This window comes from Salvia miltiorrhiza, chromosome 5 (assembly GCF_028751815.1).
Source record: "Salvia miltiorrhiza cultivar Shanhuang (shh) chromosome 5, IMPLAD_Smil_shh, whole genome shotgun sequence".
Taxonomy (NCBI): Eukaryota; Viridiplantae; Streptophyta; class Magnoliopsida; order Lamiales; family Lamiaceae; genus Salvia; species Salvia miltiorrhiza.
The window spans coordinates 6,614,490-6,636,948 of NC_080391.1; the positions used below are offsets into that span (position 1 = coordinate 6,614,490).

The 22,459-nt window shown below is 37.3% G+C and overlaps 2 protein-coding genes across 3 annotated transcripts; one reads left to right on the top strand and one right to left on the bottom strand.

The window, feature by feature from the left end:
- The first annotated feature begins 439 nt into the window (after window positions 1–439).
- On the top strand, window positions 440–19,092 carry LOC130985549 (protein MOR1). Of its 2 annotated transcripts, none has more exons than XM_057908574.1 (54): window positions 440–829; window positions 1,016–1,121; window positions 1,241–1,364; window positions 2,025–2,104; window positions 2,198–2,375; window positions 2,465–2,529; window positions 3,004–3,086; window positions 3,473–3,558; window positions 3,656–3,769; window positions 3,894–4,013; window positions 4,325–4,427; window positions 4,886–5,022; window positions 5,382–5,447; window positions 5,527–5,644; window positions 5,744–5,781; window positions 6,251–6,322; window positions 6,462–6,569; window positions 6,687–6,792; window positions 7,793–7,905; window positions 8,002–8,089; window positions 8,301–8,401; window positions 9,074–9,181; window positions 9,304–9,409; window positions 9,533–9,612; window positions 9,690–9,836; window positions 9,910–9,985; window positions 10,071–10,195; window positions 10,435–10,545; window positions 10,636–10,785; window positions 10,872–10,946; window positions 11,044–11,125; window positions 11,235–11,356; window positions 11,429–11,530; window positions 11,652–11,726; window positions 12,047–12,142; window positions 12,224–12,325; window positions 12,658–12,759; window positions 12,928–13,110; window positions 13,209–13,320; window positions 13,770–13,846; window positions 13,926–14,005; window positions 14,618–14,680; window positions 14,823–14,946; window positions 16,175–16,297; window positions 16,379–16,456; window positions 16,596–16,754; window positions 16,861–17,019; window positions 17,182–17,279; window positions 17,387–17,543; window positions 17,632–17,748; window positions 17,858–17,953; window positions 18,082–18,153; window positions 18,224–18,518; window positions 18,612–19,092. In XM_057908574.1, the coding sequence occupies exons 1-54, from the start codon at window positions 670–672 to the stop codon at window positions 18,839–18,841; spliced, it is 6,048 nt and encodes a 2,015-aa protein (XP_057764557.1). In that variant the 5' UTR covers window positions 440–669; the 3' UTR covers window positions 18,842–19,092. The 2 variants fall into 2 exon arrangements, with proteins under 2 accessions (XP_057764557.1, XP_057764558.1); XM_057908575.1 differs by having other exon boundaries at window positions 18,224–18,515.
- A 546-nt stretch (window positions 19,093–19,638) lies between these two features.
- Window positions 19,639–21,334, bottom strand: LOC130985550 (dof zinc finger protein 4-like). Its single transcript, XM_057908576.1, has one exon. The coding sequence runs from the start codon at window positions 20,874–20,876 to the stop codon at window positions 20,148–20,150; it is 729 nt and encodes a 242-aa protein (XP_057764559.1). The 5' UTR covers window positions 20,877–21,334; the 3' UTR covers window positions 19,639–20,147.
- Window positions 21,335–22,459: the final 1,125 nt, after the last annotated feature.

Consider the following 22,459-nt stretch of genomic DNA (forward strand, 5'->3'; position numbering starts at 1 on the left):
TGCCGATACTACCATAGAATACGGCGACTTACCATTCGAATTTCACTAGGTACAAGACGCGCAAAGCGCAAACTGACTTAAGGCGGATTAACAACTGTACCTTTCCGCATGCAATAACTCCACCTCAATTTAACCCCACTCGAAATGATTTGAATTCTATTTACAAGCACTTTCTTTGCCTTGGCTCCGCTCCCCCCACTGTGGGCCCCGCTCCAGTCCTCTTCAAATAACACCGCTCAACCACAACAGATTAACCCACTCGCTCCCACGCGCTTTTCGGAACCCTAACTGGCTAATCGGCATCCAGCTGGCTAGATCCGCCACATGTACGGCTAGGATTCGCTCGTTGTTTCCACGCGGTCATGTTTTAATACGGGCCTCCCCTGTTCCGAAACGTAAAACATAAAATTAGCCCCTCTCTGTCTCTCTCCTCTGTTTTGTTCCTTTTTTTTTTTGAATGTGAGAGAGAAGTACTAGATTTGTCGTACGCACCCCACCCCCCTCCCTGCCTCTCACTCAACCCTCGAATTCGAGACTCGCCGGCACTCGGCTGAGTGGTAATTTAAGCGCCGGAGATTCCAACGGAGAAATCACGCCGACGGCTTTGTCAGTCAGTGCATTAGCATCGCCAGATTCGGTAGAGGTATTATTCGTCGGTAAATATAGGAAATGTCGGAGGATGAGAAGTTGTTGAAGGAGGCGAAGAAATTGCCGTGGGAGGACCGGTTGGCGCACAAGAATTGGAAAGTGCGAAATGACGCGAATATCGATTTGGCGGCCGTTTGCGACGGCATCACCGATCCTAAGGACCCGCGCCTTCGTGAATTCGGTGAGGATTTGTTTGTTTATCGAGATAGATCTAGTTTGTTTTGTGGTTGTTTGATCGGGTCTAGTTGATCTATGGAAGGAGAGGGCGGATACGGAAGTGTTAATGTGGGTGGGATCGTGGTCGTTTGAATTACTACAGTTTTTTCCTCATTCTTTTTTGTCCTAATCCTGGAGTTTTTTTCGCTAGGTCCTTTTTTCAGGAAGGCGGTGGCTGATTCCAATGCACCGGTGCAGGAGAAGGCTCTGGATGCGCTCATTGCATTTTTGAGAGCTGCAGATGCTGATGCTGGAAGGTGAATTGGTTGATTTCTTTGATTTTATTGTTGAATTCACTGAAATTGTTTGGAATACTTATTTGATACTGCTGAATGTGCTATCTATTGAATAGTTATTTGTTTTATTTCCATTGCAGATACGCGAAAGAGGTATGTGATGCAATCGTGGCGAAATGCCTAACCGGAAGGCCTAAAACGGTGGAGAAGGCACAAATGTCATTTATGCTTTGGGTAGAGTTGGAGGCTGTTGAAGCTTTCCTGGTACTTGTCAAATCAATAATCCGTTTATCTGGAGTTACTTAATTTGTTCTTCTCTTCTCCTTATATAACAATGCCAGTTAGATGATCAGTTGGTTAACTGATCGCATTGCATGTAAGTATGTCACCTTTGTCTGTTTAGGTGGCTAGATGTCAAACTGATAATATTACTATGCAGGAGGAGGAAGCAAAAAATTAGGCTAAGATATGTTGGTTGGTAGCTCACAAATCAGGATATCATTCATCTTTAGGCAACTAATTCGTCAAATGTTATAGTCTTTGATGCCAGGAATCACACCAAGAAGTAGGTCTTGTCAGCCATGAATGAAACTGATCTATTTGATAATCTTATAAGACAACTGTAACCTTTTTTTTTTTTTTTTCCTTCTTGAAAATTGGAAGCTTGTTTAATGGGCTAAACGTTGTGAATATATGGAAAATGAGAAATATTTGACCTCTTTTTTCTGGCTAGACTATGTCTACTTTGCATGGCTTCTGATAACTTCAACTAATCATTGAACTTGATTTGCTTAGTCTTTTCAACGCGAATAACAAACTGCTTTCAACACATCTGATTATGTTATTTGATGCATCTACACTGAATTTAGATGGTGCAGTTTTCATTGGATATTCCTAATTGGTGCAGTAATGTCTACTTTTTAGGATGCTATGGAGAAAGCCATTAAAAATAAAGTTGCCAAAGCTGTTGTTCCTGCAATTGATGTCATGTTTCAGGCATTAAGGTGGTGGATTAATCTTTTTTACTTGTCATTTCTCAACCAAAATGCCTCTATTCATCCTGCATTACCATGACGTTTGTGTGGATATTTTATCAGTGAATTTGGGTCAAAGATAATACCACCAAAAAGAATATTGAAGATGCTTCCCGAACTTTTTGATCATCAAGATCAGAATGTTCGTGCTTCCTCGAAAGGGCTGACACTAGAGCTTTGTCGTTGGATAGGAAAGGATCCTGTCAAGTCAATTTTGTTTGAAAAGATGCGAGATACAATGGTATTCCAATTTCAGATTTGTGTTTGATTCTTCTTTCCCTCATTTTTGCTTTTTATGTCATCGTTCTTTCTTTTTCTATTAATATTAAGAAAAAAGAGTTGGAGGCCGAGCTTGGTAATGTCGCTGGAACTGCAAAACCTACCCGCAAAATCAGGTGACTGTTCTTTTGTCGTTGATATTTTTTTGTTCTTTGCTTTTAATTCTGTAGTGATCTTACTATATTGATGTAGTGAATCTTCCTTTTTTTTAAGAATGTTTTTTTTTTGAGGGACTTTTTTAAGAATGTTACTTTGTATATTGTGATAATATCTCTGACAGCTGTGCTTGAGAGCATTTGCATAGTCTTACGTAGTCGATATTTGATAGTATTGTTTTAACTGTTGGAGATCTATGCAGGTGCTTCACTCTTAGTTTTCTTGTGTGATTCTGATATATGATACTATGTTCTCCTGGTCTAGTGTTTCAATTTTTTATGCTTATTCTGCAACTAGTGTCTACTGATCTTCTCTGGTTTTGTATATTTGTGTTTTGACAGACGAAGCTCTTAGTGTCTGTTTAAAATGCAACTAGCATAAAATGAATTTTCTTATGATCGAGATCATTATATCTTGCATTTTCTATTTATCAGGTCTGAGCAGGACAAGGAGCCGGAACCAGAAGCTGTTTCTGAGGCTGTGGGTTCTGTACCCACGGAAGAAAGTGTAGCTGATGGTATGTGTGTACTCTGAAATCACTGTTCTTTATTTGCACAATGTTTCTGGCCAATACTGTAAAATCCCCACCTAGCCTGGGATCGAGGGACTTCAAGTTTGCCTCTGATTTTTTCCTGAATCTGTCTACGCACCTGGGCTGGCCTGATCCTCGCTTAGGTGCTAGGGCACCTAGGGCCTGCTTGAACCCCAATATATGTGCTAGGTGCCTAGGTCCTTGACAAGTCAAGTTGCGTCTTTTACAACACTGTAGCCCAACCATCTTAAGCTGTAATAATTGAAGCCGGTATTGGAAATGATTACTCCTATTATACCTTCCTGTTGTTTTACCTTAGTGGCTTAGTTTTGTGGCTGTCTTTTCCCTGTCTAAGATATCTTCCCTATCAGTTCCTCAGGAGATAGATGAGTATGAACTTGTTGATCCAGTTGATATATTGACGCCTTTGGAGAAGTCTGGATTTTGGGAAGGGGTGGTAAGTGGCCTGTCTTTGTCTTTTACCATATGAAAAATTTACACAAAGTTATTTATTGTGGCCTCCTATTCATATTTATTTGCATTTGTATTTTCAGAAAGCTGCAAAATGGTCTGAGAGGAAAGAGGCTGTTGCTGAATTAACCAAACTTGCATCCACCAAAAAGATTGCTCCTGGAGATTTTTCAGAAGTTTGTCGAACATTAAAGAAGGTATGCTATGGTTTTCCTTGACCACAAATTAATCCAGATTTTTCTAGATTGTATGCATAATATATTGTTGGTGTTGATATCTCGACTAATTGGTCTTGCCTGCGCAACATTTTGATTTTTGCAGCTTATCACAGATGTAAACATTGCTGTTGCAGTTGAAGCTATCCAAGCACTGGGAAACCTTGCTAGGGGTCTTCGAACCCATTTTTCGGCTAGTTGTCGCTTCTTATTGCCTGTACTACTGGTTAGTCCAGTACTGTGTTTTATTTATTTACTTGCGTAATTACAGTTGCAATAATGCTCCACAAAAATGATAATAGATGTGTTATGAAGAGTTATTTGACCTTTTCTTTCTAGGGGTTGGTGTATGAATTATAATATGATGTCATCCTTATGTATCATGATTCTGTCCCTGTCCAATTGGAATTGAGTCGACAGCCCTGAGAGTTAATAACATAGAATCTATCTGCAGCCACACCCTTTAAGATTGTAAATTGCATCTGTGAGTTTTGCTTATTGCATAACATGAGTTTGATCTTTGATGATGATGTGCAGGAAAAATTGAAGGAGAAGAAGCCTACTTCAACGGAGGCCCTTACCCAAACTCTTCAGGCGATGCACAAGTCCGGATGCTTAAGTCTAACTGACACTGTTGAAGGCATGATCAATATTTATTTGGATTCTGAACTGTTGTTTCAACCTCTGCATCATACCTTTCCTTATGCTTAAAACACATCTTGTTTCGTGTCTAGCTTTTTTTCTGCACTTCCCCATTCCTCATTTTTTTGCTTTTATCCTTTTCTGTGTTGGCGTCTAAGTCATTGAAGTACTTGCATTTCCACAAATTTTATGTGTTTGCCTCAATCATTATATACAAGTCTCCTTGTGTTGCGTTATGGCACACATGCTAACTGGATGCAGTGCTCTTCAAGTTGCATAAAGATATAAAATGTATTCTCTGATAGTTTCAGTCAATTGCTCTGAAATATCTTTCCAAATCACTGCAAAATCACCTAATTTGGTTTACCTTTTTTTTGAACTGGCTGATTATATGCATGGCTTCTCTGTGTCTTTATTTCGGTGTTTAAATCCTATTGATTACTAGTTTTCCTGCAGATGTGAAGGTGGCAGTGAAAAACAAAGTTCCTCTTGTAAGGTCGTTGACGTTGAGCTGGGTTACATTCTGTATTGAAACTAGTAATAAAGCTGCTATACTTAAGGTGCACAAGGAATATGTTCCCATCTGCATGGAGGTTAGTAGCACAATGTGTTTCTCTCAAACATGCAGCATTATTTTGATTTTAATCCTTTTCAATCAATTACTTCTTCTTTTTACTCCTGATATTGAATCAACAATATGACTGCGAATCTCATTGTTTGAATTGAGTTGTTCGGGTGGAAAAAGAAACTTCGTACTATTTCACAAAAGAAACATGTCAGAGATGAGATATTGTGAATTATTTTTTTCCCGCCTCTAGATTTTGTGTAGTTATACGTACATTATTGCGAAAACAACTTTACTATTTGAATTGTTCAATTTATCGTTGTTGTGTATTGGGTCATTAGCAACTTTTTGTGTCAATGTCTAAATTGGTGTCCATGAATTATGCAGTCCCTTAATGATGGAACACCTGAAGTAAGGGATGCAGCTTTCTCAGCTTTGGCGGCTATAGCTAAGGTAGTTATTTCAAGATTCCATCTTCATCTCATTAATTTTTATGCGCCAATTCAATTATTTAGACATTTCTATTATTTAGATGGTTGGTATGAGACCTTTGGAGAAGTCTCTGGAAAAGCTGGATGATGTCAGACAAAAGAAGTTATCTGAAATGATTGGGGGGTCGACAGGGGATCAGTCTACTCTTCCAAACTCAGGTTTGGAATCTGATTTTTGTTGCATACTGGGTAATTTCAATAGTTTGATGTTTCTTATTGAAATATGTTTTAACCTCTCTATCATTTCAATAATCTCAGGTGTGGTTCAATCTTCAGCAGGAGCTATGACCACAGGGGTACATTTTCTACTTAAATCAGCTATTTTTTCTTATTTTGATGGAATGAGCTCATTGAGATGCAGTATAATTTGACTATAATCTGCAACAAAGGAGAGATCGTGAAATTTGAATTCTTTTTCTATAATCTTCTAACATACAAGTTAAATGAAATTGATTGGTTCCTTACTCAGCAGGACCTAACATATACCTTTGAAACCACATTTGCTCTTAAATTTCTTTCGCCTATCTAGTTATATGTTGTGAAAAATCTTCAATCTTATGTTGAAGCAAGTAGTCTTTCAATGAGCGTGTATGTCCATAATTCCATATACATCTTCACCATCTCCTGAAAATTATTGCTGAATGTAAAATGTGCCTGAAATGGAACTAGAAATAGCAAGCTTTTTTTATTGTTTGCACTGTCTATGAGGTATGTTGTTGACTGGTTTTATGTTGACCTCGTTCCGCTTTCTATCCCCTTCTGCAGGCCTCAGATTCATCATTTGTTAGAAGGTCAGCAGCTAGCATGCTAAGTGGAAAGAAGCCTATTGCTACAGCTGTAAGTACAATTTAAAAAGATTACTACATAATAATGAGAAGTATGAGCACTTATTCAAGATATCTAGCTACTTCATGTACACATGGTTGATCCCTGTTAACTCTCCCTTTTGGCTTGTTGTATGCTTATCTTTTTTTAGCCAGCTGCCACTAAGAAAGCCACGTCTGGAAAATCTGGTACCAACAAGAAGGTTGATGCAGGGGGACAAACAAAAGTTTCTAAGCCTGTGGAACATGAAGATGTCGAGGTCTGAGCTGATATGTTCTTTTTTCCCCTCTACCTGTTGTGTGATGGTTGAGTAGATTATTTGGGATACCAAGATGGGTTTTTTTTTTTTGGATTACTGATCCAGTTTTCTTTACAGCCAACGGAAATGAGTTTGGAAGAGATTGAGAGCAGATTAGGGTCTCTTATTCAAGCAGAGACAATTACTCAACTAAAGAGTGCTGTGTGGAAAGAGCGGCTTGAAGGTTACATTTCTAATTACTGCTTGACTTTATTTGTGACAGTAGTTTAATTAAGTCAGACTTAGATGAGTTTTTCCCCTTAAATTATGATTTTGCATCGTGGGATAATTGTTTCCTGCATTTTTAGACACATCTCCAATGTCATAGAAATTTGTTATGTATCAAAACAATCTTTTCTGTCTCTGATGCTAAAATGTGCTTAGAAAAATAACTCTTGACCTGTGCTTCCATTGGACAATGTTTTAGGAAAATTGAGGTTCAGAATATACAATTTCTAAAGCAGCAGGTAATCTTAATTTGTAACTAACACAGTTTGTTAGATCTTTATTGGAAATAATGACTATCTCGTATTTACACACGCAATGTTTTTCATATCAATTGTTTCTTTTGTTTATTTTATAGATTGTCATTTTTGTATGTAGTTTTACCATTCCTCTGTTTTTGCTTGAGGATTTTTTACTGGTTGGTTATTATGGTCTTGTGGAAGAAATTGTTTGTTTTGCAATGTGTGGTCTCCTTTTGTAGTTCCTGAGTATTTTATAGGTTTAGTAACTTTAGTATGGTATTGTTGTGTCTTAGTTATTATCTCTCCAACATTTCTCAGTTTATGGAGCCAAGAACCTGCTTGTTTTATCCATTCCTTTGCACTTGCTTGAATGAAATAAATTTGTCATGGGTGTTTTAAGCAAAATAGTATCTGAGATGTAGATGAATCCTCATATCTTACCTTTTTATTTTTTATTTTCTTGATATTCTGTTGCTTCATCTGGTGAATATATATGTGCTCCGTTATCGATTGCTCTTTTCTGATTATGGCAGCTAAAGCTAATCTTTGGTGGTTTGATGTTAGAGTATTAAACTTGCTGAGAAGCTTTTGTATGAATTGCACAAGCAAATTAAGTCTTTGCCGCATCCTATAAAGCACACTGCTATACAAGATTCTTATCTTGATACTGACGAATTGCGTATTATGATTTTTAATATATAAACTATTTTTTTGCAGCTATCGTGTCTTTTAAAGAGCAGGTTGAATCACTAACAGAAATTGATCCATCTGTTGAGGTGTTGATCCGTTTACTTTGTGTTATTCCTGGCTGGAATGAGAAAAATGTTCAGGTGTGGCATTCAGAAATTTATAATGTTAACTTAATTTCTTTGTTGTTACTAACTATTTGGACTACTGAACTCAACCTAAGAGTTGTCTTTGAGCAGGTCCAGCAACAGGTTATTGATATTGTCACCCACATTGCTGCAACAGCATCAAAGTTCCCCAAAAAGTGTGTTGTGCTCTGCCTTTCAGGTCAGAAAAGTCTATAGTTCGGTACAATCAATACCATGACATTTTAATATGTTTTATCATTTCTTTGATTGGCTAAGTAGTTAATTTCTCGCAGCTTGTAACTTTTACATTCAGTTCTGAGATGCAAATGCTTACAGTTCTCTGATGTTCTTGGAGTTAAAATTAATGAGCTTTTAGCATTTTCTTACATATGCAAGGTTGTACTTGATAGGTATTACCGAGAGAGTAGCTGACATAAAGACTCGTGCTCAGGCCATGAAGTGTCTTTCCACTTTTTGTGAAGCTGTGGGACCTGGTTTTATTTTTGAGAGGGTAATTTCTTTTTCCTTTGTATTTATTTATGCATGGTGTGGTGATTCTTCTCTTAATCCTTTTTTTGGGGTCAAATGTCTTGTTCTGAATTGATTTGATCAAATATTGATAGAGTGAAGACGGAATTATGAGAATAAGAACTGAATTGAATGATAATCCTCAAAAGAGGCCGCAGAGATTAATCTCTGTCACAGCGTCAAACGCTAACTACAATAATATCTGGATACCCTAATTTACTGAGAAGCAGGCAAATAAATACTTAATTCCTACTAAGGCCCATGCATAAGACATAAAGCCCGTACAGCCCAAAACTAAATAAAAACTGAATAATTAAAAGAAATCATAGCTCCTGCGTTCTGCTATGCTGCTGCCTTCTTAAAGCGGCGCCGGGTATACATCTTTAATCCACCCGGCGCTGCTCCATCAAATATAATATTTTGAGAGGTCATTTGAGAATTTCCTAGATTGGTATTTCAGGCCTTGAATAATATGTGTTGCGATGTTTCCATTGCAATGTTTCGGAGTAGTTTGGTTAGGACAGTTAGTTTTTCAGAACTGAAGGGTTGCAACCATACTTGTCGCACATGTCAATTCACCTTGTGCAAATTTTAGGATAATTTGTCATATTGATGAACATGTTTGGATTGATTATTTCTCATTTGGCTCTTTCAGATGTATAAAATTATGAAGGAGCACAAGAATCCAAAGGTTCTTAGTGAAGGCCTGTCGTGGATGGTTTGTGCGGTGGACGACTTTGGTACTTCTCATATTAAGCTGAAGGTGCTCAAAACTTATTTTTAAGAATTCTCTCATTTCTTTCTGATTTGGTTTCTAACAGTAATGTTATCAAGAATATTTTTTGATATGTAGTGGTTTTGACATGTATCATATTTGTTTTTCAGGATTTAATTGACTTCTGCAAGGACATTGGATTGCAATCTAGTGCAGCTGCAACTAGAAATGCTACAGTTAAACTAATCGGGGTCCTTCATAAGTTTGTTGGTCCAGGTGATACATTTTTTCAATTCATATTTCGTATCTAGGGATGTTGTGGTGTGGGTTTAGAGGGGTTTCATTGAACCATAATAGTCAGATGTTAAGAGAGATTAACTGTTTTTACTCTCCTTGAAGATATAAAGGGGTTTCTCTCTGATGTTAAACCTGCTCTACTAAGTACCCTTGATGCTGAGTATGAAAAAAATCCACACGAGGTAATTCTTTTTTGGTGTTTAACTATCATTTTTTCCCATGAAAGTTTGTTGTTCAGCTCAAATACTACTCTTTGCAGGCATCCGCAGTTCCAAAGAAGGCTGTTAAAGTAACTGATGCCACATCATCTGCGGTGACTGGCGGCATGGATGGTCTTCCACGTGAAGATATCAGTGAAAAGATCACCCCCACTTTGTTAAAAGGCTTAGAGAGTTCTGATTGGAAGGTTTTGTTAGACATCAAATATGTGAATAATTTAAGAGGGCATCTCGTCAATGTGACTTTATTTTCTGTCTTAGGTCCGCTTGGAATCTATTGAAAGTGTAAACAAAATTCTGGAAGAGGCGAACAAACGTATTCTGCCTGCTGGAACTGGTATATTCAGTGGCTAATTTGAAATAACTTTTTGTCTTCTGTATACATATCTATATGAAATGCCCGCTTATCTTTCTTGCTTTAGGAGATTTATTTGGAGCTTTAAAGGGGCGTTTACACGACAGTAACAAAAATTTGATTATCGCCACCTTGTCCACAATTGGTGCTCTTGCGTCTGCAATGGGACAGCCAGTTGAGAAGTCAAGCAAGGTACCCGCTTGCATTACTAGTTCTAGGTTTATTAAGATTCTCCTGCTTTAATCAAATGTCCTTTACAATCGCATCTAAGGTATGAGCGAGTCTTCCCAATTTAATAAATACTTGGGATCAGTCAGCAAATCTCGAATCCCAAAGAACCATATACTTGTACCTTTAATTATTGAAACTCTTCTGTCATACACATAGCTCCTGTGAAGGCTTGATCGTTTACATGAATGTGGCTCATGCAGGGCATTCTTTCGGATGTCTTGAAATGTCTTGGCGACAATAAAAAGCATATGCGTGAGTGTACATTGAGTACCTTAGATGCTTGGCTTGGTGCTGCTCATCTCGATAAGATGGTTTGTAGTCAAGTTTGGAAAATAGTGTTTTTCCTTTTTCGTCATCCTGTTTTGAGTATCGTTGACCTCATTGTTCGTTATTGTCTTCAGCTTCCATATATTACAGCTGTTCTCACAGATGCTAAGGTAGGTGCAGAAGGGCGCAAAGATCTTTTCGATTGGCTGTCAAGACAACTTGCTGGATTGGCTGAGTTCCCTGATGCTATACAGCTGCTCAAACCGACTGCATCTGCTATGACGGTATTTCTATCTGCAAAATGGTTATTTCATATGTAACTGTTTGTGTCTACTTCACGTCTCTTGATATTTCTTGGTTACCTTTCCAGGATAAATCAGCAGATGTTCGTAAAGCTGCTGAAGCATGCTTTAATGAAATATTGAGGGTTTGTGGACAAGAAATGGTACGAACATCCATAATTTCTATTTCTTGATTAAGGTTTACCAACTCCGTTAGCCGCTAGGTGTTGCTAGATCCATCTTATCTCTCTCCTCTTATAGGTTTCCAAAAACTTGAGAGATATACAAGGTTCTGCTTTAGCTATTATTGGCGAACGACTGAAGCCGTATGGATCTTTTCAAGGTATTATGTTATTTTCTATCAACTCATCCATCTCCTACTAAAATGTATGATGATTTTTCCACTTTCCATCCCTAATATTGAATTTCTTTGTGCTGCATATCCATTGCAGATAATTATGAATCTGGTAGATCAGTTTCGTCAAGCATGACTTCCAAAAGCAGCATAAAGGCAGCAAAACCCAATGGTCATGGTGACCGCACATCTCGACATGGAAACAGAAATGCACCTTCAGTATGTTTTCTATGGTTGATTTCTTTCTTTTGAAACATAATGTATTTGTTAATTGATATCCTGTTTATATAGAGAGCTGTACCTACCAAGGGATCCAGGCAAGAATCTATACTGTCTGTTCAAGACATCAACATTCAGTCGCAAGCTCTGATCAGTCTGAAGGATTCAAACAAGGTACACATTTGTTTTTTGGAAGCAACAAGGTACAATTATTTTGGTAGGAAGCCACAGTGTAATAGTTGCTGTATTTTTTCTGCAAACACAGTGGCTTATAAACTTAATGATACCCCTGCAGGATGACAGGGAAAGAATTATTGTTCGCAGATTCAAATTCGAAGAATTGCGTATAGAGCAAATTCAAGATCTTGAGGTTTCTGTTCGTTTTAAGATTTCTTTATTAATTTTGTGCTCTTTGGACTTTTCTTTTAATCCCTTTTTAGTGTACTGTAAAGTGTCTGCTGTATCTTGGTTCTTTTAATTTATGGGATTAGCGTGTCATATCATAACAGAAGGGCATTATACAACTATTTAGAACTTTTGGGTTTGGGTAAATAGTAATTGATCATTAGTCTGTTGATTTGCTTTGGCATCTAGTTGAAATAGAGGTGAGCCTTATGTAAAATTTTGCATGTGATGACATGTTACATTCTTTTTAGATTTTAGTTATTGATTTTGCTTACATTTCAACAGAATGATGTCATGAAATACTTCCGCGAGGATCTGCATCGGAGGCTTTTAAGTGCTGACTTCAAAAAGCAAGTTGATGGCATTGAGATATTGCAGAAGGTTCTTTTAAAATAAATTCTAGTTTTTATTTTGAAACTTGAATTTTCTCTTTTTAACCTTTTGTTTATTTACGGTATACAGGCTCTTCCATCCATGAGAAGGGAGGTGATTGAAGTCTTAGATATACTCTTGAAGTGGTTTGTGTTGAGATTCTGTGAATCCAACACATCATGCTTATTAAAGGTATTTAAACTTTTATTAATTTGTCAGTTTATGTTTGTCAGTGTGCTTGACTGCTTGACTGTCTGAGTTTATCAAATGATATTTTTGAAAAAAATAAATGAGTGGTAGCAATATTTGATGATTGTTTACAGGATACTTGTTATCAGAACATTTGTTTATTTGGACTAGTTTGTGGAAATTCTAAAATTACAATCTGATATTTGTTCTCCAGAATCTAGCTCTCTAATGATGCTACATTGAATATTTAGCTCTTGATATTATATGTAGTATTTCTTATCTATCAGACTGAAACTAACTCAGATCCTTTCTTGTTCTTTTCTAACTTTCATAAGGTACTGGAGTTTCTTCCTGAGCTTCTGGATATGTTGAGAAATGAGGGCTACACAATGACCGAAGCAGAGGCAACCATCTTTCTCCCTTGCTTGGTTGAGAAGGTAACTGTGTTAACTCTCTTTGTGATCTGCTTTTCTTTGTTGTGAGAGTTATCTGTCTTGAAGTCTATGGCAAATGATTCTGGTTGCTTTGAATTGGATTGTTTTTTTTTTTTTTTGAAATTGTAATTTCTCAACCAGTATCCAATGTCTTATCTTCTTGTACTGCAGTCTGGACATAATATTGAAAAAGTTCGAGAAAAAATGCGGGAACTGATGAAGCAAGTCATCCAAACATATTCTGCTGCAAAAACTTTTCCTTATATTTTGGAGGGTTTGCGTTCCAGGAACAACAGAACAAGGATCGAGTGTGCTGACCATGTTGGATTCTTATTAGATAACTATGGAGCTGAGGTAATCAGTTAGGCAGCCACCTTGTTAATCCTTCATTGTATTAACTCTAGTGTTTTGTGGTTTTTGTGCTATATCTTTCCTTGTATTCCTCTTGGCAGATAAGTGGGCAGTTAAAATCCTTGCAAATTGTCGCAAGTTTAACTGCTGAACGAGATGGTGACACCCGCAAAGCTGCATTAAATACTTTGGCTATAGGATATAAGATTCTTGGTGAGTTTACAACTTACTACTGCATGTATTGGTGGATTGTTCATTTAAATTTTTTATAGGAAATTGTTGTGGTTATTGTAGTCATTTCAGTTGTATATCATATTGATAAGGAATGACTTCTATTTGTACTGTAAAAAATAAGTGAAACTATATTTACGACTCCATCCGTCCCACTTATTACGTCCCAAAAAAAATGGGACACTCAAATTGAGGAAATGTAGATAAAGTAAATGAAGATAAAGTACATGCGGAGAGAGTAGTGGAAAAGTAAGAGAGAGATAATGTAAATGAGGAGAGAGATAGAAAGAGTGGATAAAGTAATTTATTTCCTTTTTTAGATTGAGACATTATAAATGAGACATCCCAAAAAGGAAATTGGGACGTCATAAGCGGGACGGAAGGAGTACTTTTATTTAAACATCGTCCTGATAATTCTTCAAATGCTATAGGTGATGATATTTGGAGATATGTTGGGAAGCTTACTGAGGCACAAAGAAGTATGTTAGATGATAGATTCAAATGGAAGGTTAGTAAGTCGTGGTTCGCGTCTATTTTTCATTCGGTTCTTACACTAAAACAGTTCTTATACTTTTTTGAATTGTTAGGCACGAGAGATGGAGAAGAGGAAGGAAGGCAGGCCCGGGGAAGCTAGAGCTGCCCTAAGGCGCTCAGTGCGAGACAATGCGTATGATTTTTCTTGCACAGTTGCATTTTGTTTTTTAGCCAAACATTGATTATTTCAAGGACATGCCTTTTTTTTATCAAGAGCTTACTAGGTCCAACTAAGCTTTCATGAAAAGAAGCATGTGCCATGAACATCTTTCAACCAGTATCCTGGCTCAACCTACCTGGAAGTCCATATTGTGCACAATTGATAGTTATGCATTTATTTTAGTTTATGAATACCATTAAGTGGGAATATCAATATCTTTGGATATAACTTTTGTTACTAACTAGAGTCCTATTTTAATCCATCCATCATGATTTTGTTCACTCTAGGGCTAGAACGGCACAATTTTCTACAATTTTGTTACTAAATAATATTTGTGTTAGCAGTTAGAACTTTGAGCCTAGTAATCTAGTGACATAAAATTGAATGAACAGCTTATACAAGTTGAAATTGCTATTATATGTGCATACTCTAGGATGTACCTGGAAATATGATGAAAAGGAATGTCTTTGGACAATGAATCTGTTCCGAGTTTTTTTCTGTTAAGGCAGGACATTCATTGTAATTACTAAAGTGCCCATATATCTTATATGACCTCATCGTTCTTTCTCTTTTTAATGCCCACAGGTCTGATCCAGCTGAGCAAAGTGGGGAAGTTTCAAGATCTATGAGCATCCCAACTTTTAATCGGTACTCAAATTTTTATGTACTAACTGTCTATAATCAACATTATCCGGACAGTGTTTTGCTATTTCTCCTTGAACCCACTATCTCATGATAATTTATAGATGAGTTTGCTTACTACTAATTTCTGTTGTTATTTCTCTCTTAGGGAGAACTATGGTCTTCCTGAAATCCACACGGATAGACTACCGATGCCACGTGCTTATTCTGGTGTTGGCCTTACCGACTGGAATGAAGCTTTGGAAATCATAGAATATGGTTCTCCTGAACAGGTATAATTAAATACCTATACAAAGAGTGTTCGGATTATGGGTCTAACTGGAATTATGACAGGTTGGGGATGGGTAAAGATGAGGACTACCTGTTTGCAATCTTTGTTGAATTTTAAAGCTTATACTTCACTTATACGTCACTTGATGTTGGTTTTTCATATTTAACTAGGAGCAGCTGATTGGGGATCTATAGGTCTATTGGGATTTATGACAGTCTTTAGAATATAGATCCCCTGAACAGGTTTTCATTAACATTTGAACTTCTTAGGATTATGTGTCAAAAATGGATTTATTTGACTGATTAGGGATGAGTAAAGATTAGGATATTTCTCAATGGAATACTTTTTTGAAAGATTAGATTATAAAAAGAAAAATCAAAGCTCTATATTTTCTGTTAATTTGGTGTATCCTTAAAATATCTGTTCAAATATGTTTACTAATGCATTCTAAAGAGTTGTCCAAAGAACCAATAGTATTATTATTTTTGAATATCTATCTGGGAAAAACAAAATACTCCCTCCGTCCCACTTATCTTGGCACACTTTCCTTTTTAGTTTGTCCCATTTATAATGGTACTTCCCAATAATAGTATGTGGTCCCTACCATCTCTACACACATAAAATAAGTGGTCCTACCCACTTTACACTCTTAACCCTTTATTCTTAATCTCTGTGCCCAAAGCAAATGTGCCAAGATAAGTGGGATGGAGGGAGTACATTCTACTGGAGGGTCTTTGAATCACATTTAATTTATTTGAGACATCCTAACTGCATACATAAGTTTTGATTTTTAGTTTGAAAAGTGCGTACATTACTGAGGAGGCAAACAGACTGCCCCCCCTTTTTTAAGTCTCATTACTAGAGTGCAAGATGTTGTATATCATCTTTGGTGATAGTGAGATGAGTGGCTCATGGTGTCTAGTCTGTCTAAATTATCTTAAAAGAAATGCTTACCTGTTACTTAAGACATAAGCATAACCTTCTGATCTTGTATGTTCACATGATCTCGTATTACAATTTGATTTTCAAAATTGTATTAGCTCTTTCACCGATTGGTTGAATGAACTCTGTTCATTTAATCTCTCTCTCTCTCTTTCTCTCTGTTTTTGCAAAATCTTGCCAGCTGACAATGAATCTATTACTGATTTGTTTGTCTGATGTCATTCATGCATTTGGTTAAGCAATGGGAGCTTTCTTTTACGAAACTTATATTTGTTTTTTGCCTGCAGGCTGTTGAAGGGATGAAAGTTGTGTGCCATGAATTGGCTCAAGCAACCGCTGACCCTGAAGGCAGCACAATGGATGATATAGTGAAAGATGCTGATAGACTTGTTTCATGCTTGGCTAATAAGGCAATTATTCTGTTATTTCCTTGACATACCTCTTAGGTATAGTTTTCTGGAAATCCTCACAATTGTTATCTGTTTTAGCAGGTTGCAAAGACTTTTGACTTTAGTCTCACTGGTGCCTCTTCAAGGTCTTGTAAATATGTCCTGAACACTCTGATGCAGGTAGGAGCTGTTTACTCTTGTTGACCAAGCATAGTAGACCTCCCATTTAATTAATTAAGCCTAAATTGAAGAGTCATATCATGATCTTGATTATTTCGGTGTCAATTGAGATCCAAAATTATCACTGCTTTTGTTGCAGACTTTTCAGAACAAGAGGCTTGCTTATGCAGTCAAGGAGAGTACTCTTGATAGTCTCATCACGGAACTATTGCTATGGCTTTTGGATGAAAGGGTTCCACAGATGGATGATGGAAGTCAACTTTTGAGAGCTTTAAATGTTCTGATGTTAAAGATTCTGGTAACTTTTGTTATGTAAATCTATGAGGAAAACATGACTAGTTGTGTTTTTCTCTTCTTGAGATTGTTTATGGTTGCATCTTTGTGTGACTGGATTGCATGTTCAGGATAATGCGGACCGTACTTCATCATTCTCTGTGCTTATAAATCTATTACGGCCTCTGGATCCATCAAGATGGCCATCTCCAGCAACAAATGAGTCTCTTGCAATTAGAAACCAGAAGTTCTCTGATTTGGTTGTTAAATGTTTGATCAAGCTCACAAAGGTAGTATATCTTGATTTGTTTTACTGATGTTTGGTATTTCATCTGTAAACCTTTTAATCTCTGTTCTTAAAACTCTTCCTTTTCCTTTAATGTGTGTAGTTCAATTGACTTCTCCTGTGTAATGCCTAACTACTTGACCTCTCCAATATTAATGTGAAACAGGTTTTGCAAAATACCATATACGATGTAGATCTTGATCGTATCCTTCAGAGTATCCATATATATTTGCAAGAACTAGGAATGGATGAAATACGTAAGAGGTACAGAAAATCTAACGGTTTCAATTAACATTTTAAATCCTGTTAGATGTGGCTGGGTTTGAAACAAGAATGTATGCAAACTAATTTTATTTATGGAATTATTGAAGAGCGGGAGCTGATGACAAGCCACTTCGAATGGTTAAAACTGTTCTCCATGAGCTCGTTAAGCTACGTGGAACAGCCATAAAAGGTCATCTTTCCATGGTGCCAATAGACATGCAACCACAACCTATCATTCTTGCCTACATTGATCTAAATCTACAGGTATTTATGGTGTATGCTTTATGACATGGTTGTTTACATTAGTTATTTGCCATTTATTCACTATCATGCCCCCAACAAAATTGTGCAGACACTGGCAGCTGCAAGAATGCTGACACCATCTGGACCTGTTGGGCAAACTCACTGGAGTGACTCGACTGCCAACAATGCTGCACCAGCTGCACACTCTGCAGATGCTCAGTTGAAGGTACAGCTGTATCTTTTGTTGGTCATCATATTTTCTCAGTAACCTTTGGCTTTCGCCCCATGCTGCCCTCCACTTTCTAAATTTTAAACTTGATGTTTGTCTATGACAGCAAGAATTGGCTGCAATATTTAAGAAAATTGGTGACAAGCAGACTTGCTCAATTGGTCTGTATGAACTTTATCGCATTACACAATTGTATCCTCAGGTAATCAGTGTTACAGTGTATGTAGCATGAGTAAATGACTTGATATTTACTAGTATATTTCTATTTGTCATATTGTGATCGTTCATATTATTTTTGACTAATTTTTGTTTTCCTCGATTTTTTCCCAGGTTGATATATTTGCTCAGTTGCAAAATGCCAGTGAGGCATTTCGAACATACATTAGAGATGGTTTGGCCCAGGTTTGCCACTAATTTACTTGCTATAATTTGTGGTGCCTTTTATGTGTGCTTAATTTCATTCTTTTGGCAGATGGAGAAGAATGCAGCCGCAGGAAGGACTCCTTCAAGTGTACCTCTGTCCACTCCTCCACCAGCAGCGCTCAACCTTTCTCCAAGATATGGCTCTCTGTCTCCTGTAAATGCAGACCCATTAAATGACTCGAGAAACTTGAATCCAGGCGGTGAACCAACAAATTTTTCATTACCGCCATCTTTTGCTGAAGATGATCGGCTTGTTAATGCTGTCTCCCAGAAAATGTCTTATGATCCATCCGGGTTACAGCAGAACTTCGAGGAGTCAAGAAATGACAGATTACCATCTGGTGGTTAGTTAAATGCATCAATGTTAAACCAGTGTATCTGCTGCTATTTTTGTGAGGCTCTCTTATTCTTACCTTGTTATTTACTTGAAACTGCAGTGTCAAATGGAACACTTGATGCGATTAGGGAAAGGATGAAGAGCATCCAGTTAGCAGCTGGTGGAGTGAATCCTGATTCGAGAAGCCGGCCATTGATACAAGTAAACGGGGATGTTGGTGAAGGGCACGGCGGTATGCAGGGTGGGATACTTCCTATGGATGAAAAAGCACTATCAGGGCTTCAGGCACGGATGGAAAGGTTAAAGAGTGGCTCATTTGATTCGATGTAGGTAGACTCCATTCTTTTGTTATTGCGGTCAGGCTTCCCGTGGGATGGGATGCTCATTTTGTAAATGCAGAGTGTGTAAGTAACTACTACATGACACTTTCGCTAGTTTATTATTATTATGCACATTTGAGGTTGCATGAGCTCAGAGCAACGTCATGTAATTTTTGTTTCTAATTCAAGATCATTGATTGAGAAAACATCTCCTTTGTGTTCAACTCGTGCTATAGTCCAATGATATACTCATGTTTGTGAGTGGCCTTTCTTACTTTTTTATGCAACTGAAATAGTCAATTCTCAATTTAATAATAATAATAATAAATGGGGAGTTGCAATGTTTGTTAGACCGATTTTTTTTATTTATTTTTTTATTGAAAATTAACTATTAGGAGCCTAACTGGATAGTGAACTCTAGTTGTATCTGTATATGTTGGCATTTCTATTTGTTACGTAGTTTAGCTTTTGATCAACCAATATCTTTTTCCCTACTGTCATTTTCATGTCCCTATTATATCATATGTATTAATATTTGATTGTGATGGATTAAATACTGGAAACGATTAAAGATCAGAATTTATTTTTTCGTTTTAAATTTTTATTTGTCGAGATCCGTGTCTGGAAATATGGTGTCACAAACTTTAATTGTAACCTCTTTTTAAGTTGGTTTTGAAGTTTTGTTCTTGTAACTCTAGTTTTGGTTGTACGTTATGCCATTATATATTCCATATCTCCAAAAACGAGCATAAATTATCAAAGCTCTAGAAATTCTTGCATACGTCAATTTTTTTTGCAAAAACTAGATGCTAAAATAGTGGCCTCAAGAAATCAAGCCGTATCTGTCAATAATTTAGGACTCAAGTCGGCCCCAGGAACATGAGGAAATTATGGTAGCAACAAGCCATTACAAAATCCAGACTATACTGGCGAACATATATCTATACAAAGATACATATCCACAAGAATCTTCCATCACATATCTAGTCACCCCCACCAAGTTGTAGCAGGTCCCATTTGCCCCTCTCTCTCTCTCTCTCACACACACACACACACATACTGCATTCACATGAATTCATTCTTCTTCGAGAGTAAAAAATACAAACAAACACAAATTCGACACATTAAATATGTCCTCTACGTACCTCTGAAGCTGATACTAAAAAGGACAGCTTCGACAAACTATATGATAGTTACAATTTTGATGGTCACAACTGCACAAACGAAATTCATACCATCTCTTAAAATTAGGGCAATCCTCCACAACTAAAATCGATCTTATTCAGCTATTACCATACAAATTACTATATATATATTCAAAGTGGCTTGTCTTGGTCATCCCACGACATACTCAGATCACCTGAAGTTAAGACATCGATGTCATTCCAGCTCCAATAGTTGGGCAAATCCCACGCCCCGCCGCTGCTCCCCGGAATATTCACGGTGGTGATGCTCGATTCCTCCACCGAATCAAGATTCCCAGAAAAGTGATCGAATGCGTTTAATGGCTGATACGAACTTGGATTCAGAGAAGCATTCATGTCGAAGGTGCCCAAACTCGACAACTGAAATTCGGTAGTAGGAGCCGCATTTGCGCCGGTGAAAGGGGAAGTAATGTTATCCACACCTTTCGACGTCGTCGTTTCATGCACCAGCGGCGACGACGAGCGGCCGATCAATGCATGGTAAAGAATGTTTGACATGTTTTTCTGCCCAGCCGGAGCTGTGGCGGCGGACTTGGAAATCTTGGGGCGTTTGTTTTTGCGGCCGCCGCCGACGGGGACGTTGCGGAGAGTGCCGCCTTTAGTCCAGTGGCGCTTGCACGATTTGCAGAAATGTCGAGGCTGAGACTTGTTGTAGTTGTTGTAGTAACAGAATTTGGTGTTGGTGGAAGCGCATCTCGGGCACTTTAAGGCCTCCGCTTGCGCCTGCAGCCGCCTCGTCGCCGGCGCTTTCGGCGTCTCCGCCGCCGCCGCCGATTGCAGGAATGTTTGCCCCCAATCCACCCCTTGATCGCCCGAAACCTGTTTAGTGCTCAATCCCATGCCACAGATTCAAGATTTATGTAGTGAGAGAGAGATACGAGGAGTACTTAATGAGCAAACAGAATTAATGGTGTCAGGATTTTGTGAGAGAGAGAGAGAAGGAATGGAATATAGAGAGGGAGAGAGAGGAATGGTGTGTGGAAATTGTAGGTGTAGTAGTATTATACTTGTTGGGGCATGAGCATCGCTATCCGTCAATGACTATCTATCTATCTGTAAAAACAAATAATAATAGTAATAGAGGAAGATCATAATCACACAAGCTTCTGTGGTCCAGACATCAAAGCCTCTTAATTCGTATATGTGGGCTGCACCCAATTTCTTGTCACTTTTATCAAATTATCCAACCTAGCCCCCACCACCAATTTAAAATACACACACACACACACACCACACATGTGGATATATACATATCGCCATCATGTACGGTATCGCTATGTATATATATGATACACCATTCCATGCATGCGACTGTTATCTATCTTAATGTCCATAAAGTTAAAGCCTAGCTACTTACTTCATTCCTAAGTCATGACTCAAACATGTGCATCATATATGTATATATCATTCTCATCTTCAACATTCCACGCCCACTCTCTCTCTCTCGCTATTATGAAGCAGTGATTAATTAATCAGAGTAGTGTGGAATAATATTCCTTGTCGTTTAATGGGTTCATATGTTTGGTCGGTCAGAAATGTGATCTCATGTCTGCTGCCCATTCGCACTTTGTAGGAAATCCTAATGTGGCCAAGTACTATAAAGGTTGTTAAACTAGCTAGTGATATAGAAATTAAATTGGATGTAACATATAAGTAAATGTGATGGGGTTAAATTAATTTAATTAAAACCACCAGTTGTCAACACGTGGTTGCTCGTGGGGGAGAAGATGAATAATTTATAAACCTATTTTGTAGGTTGATTGAAGAGATTGTGATCACTCAATGGGCCACTCTTGCCTTACATATATGCATGTTATCACATGCACAATCTTCTCTCCTCACTTTAGGTGTGAATTATGATGCTATATGTCATCCCATTTTTGTGATGGAGATGCAATTGCTCTCTAGATCACTATTTTGGGTCTACATATGCCTCGGATATAGTTATTGCATAATTTTGCAACATTGCATGTATTAACAAATGATCTTCACATATGTCAAGGGATGTGGAAAGGAAAATAGCTACCCAATATCATATACAGTATAATCGCTATAAATTAATAATCTTGGAATTCCAAAATTTTATTAATTTTTTATAGAGATTTTAATCTTATTGATAAATTGAATTTATTAATTTATAGGGTAATTTTTTAAGTTTATTTTTTTTAATTGTAGATCATATTTTTATGTAATTAAATTAAGTAGATTCATGCATATTGTTTAATTAAATATATTCATGTATCTATTAATTTATTGTACTAATTAATATTTTCATGCATCTACCAATTCATTGTATCGAATTATATATATTTATATGTCAATTAATACATTGTAACTAATTATAACAACGGGAGAATTTCACACCAAAATTTTTTAGATGCAATTAAAAAAGTTAGGGATTATATCCACCAAAATTTCAATTT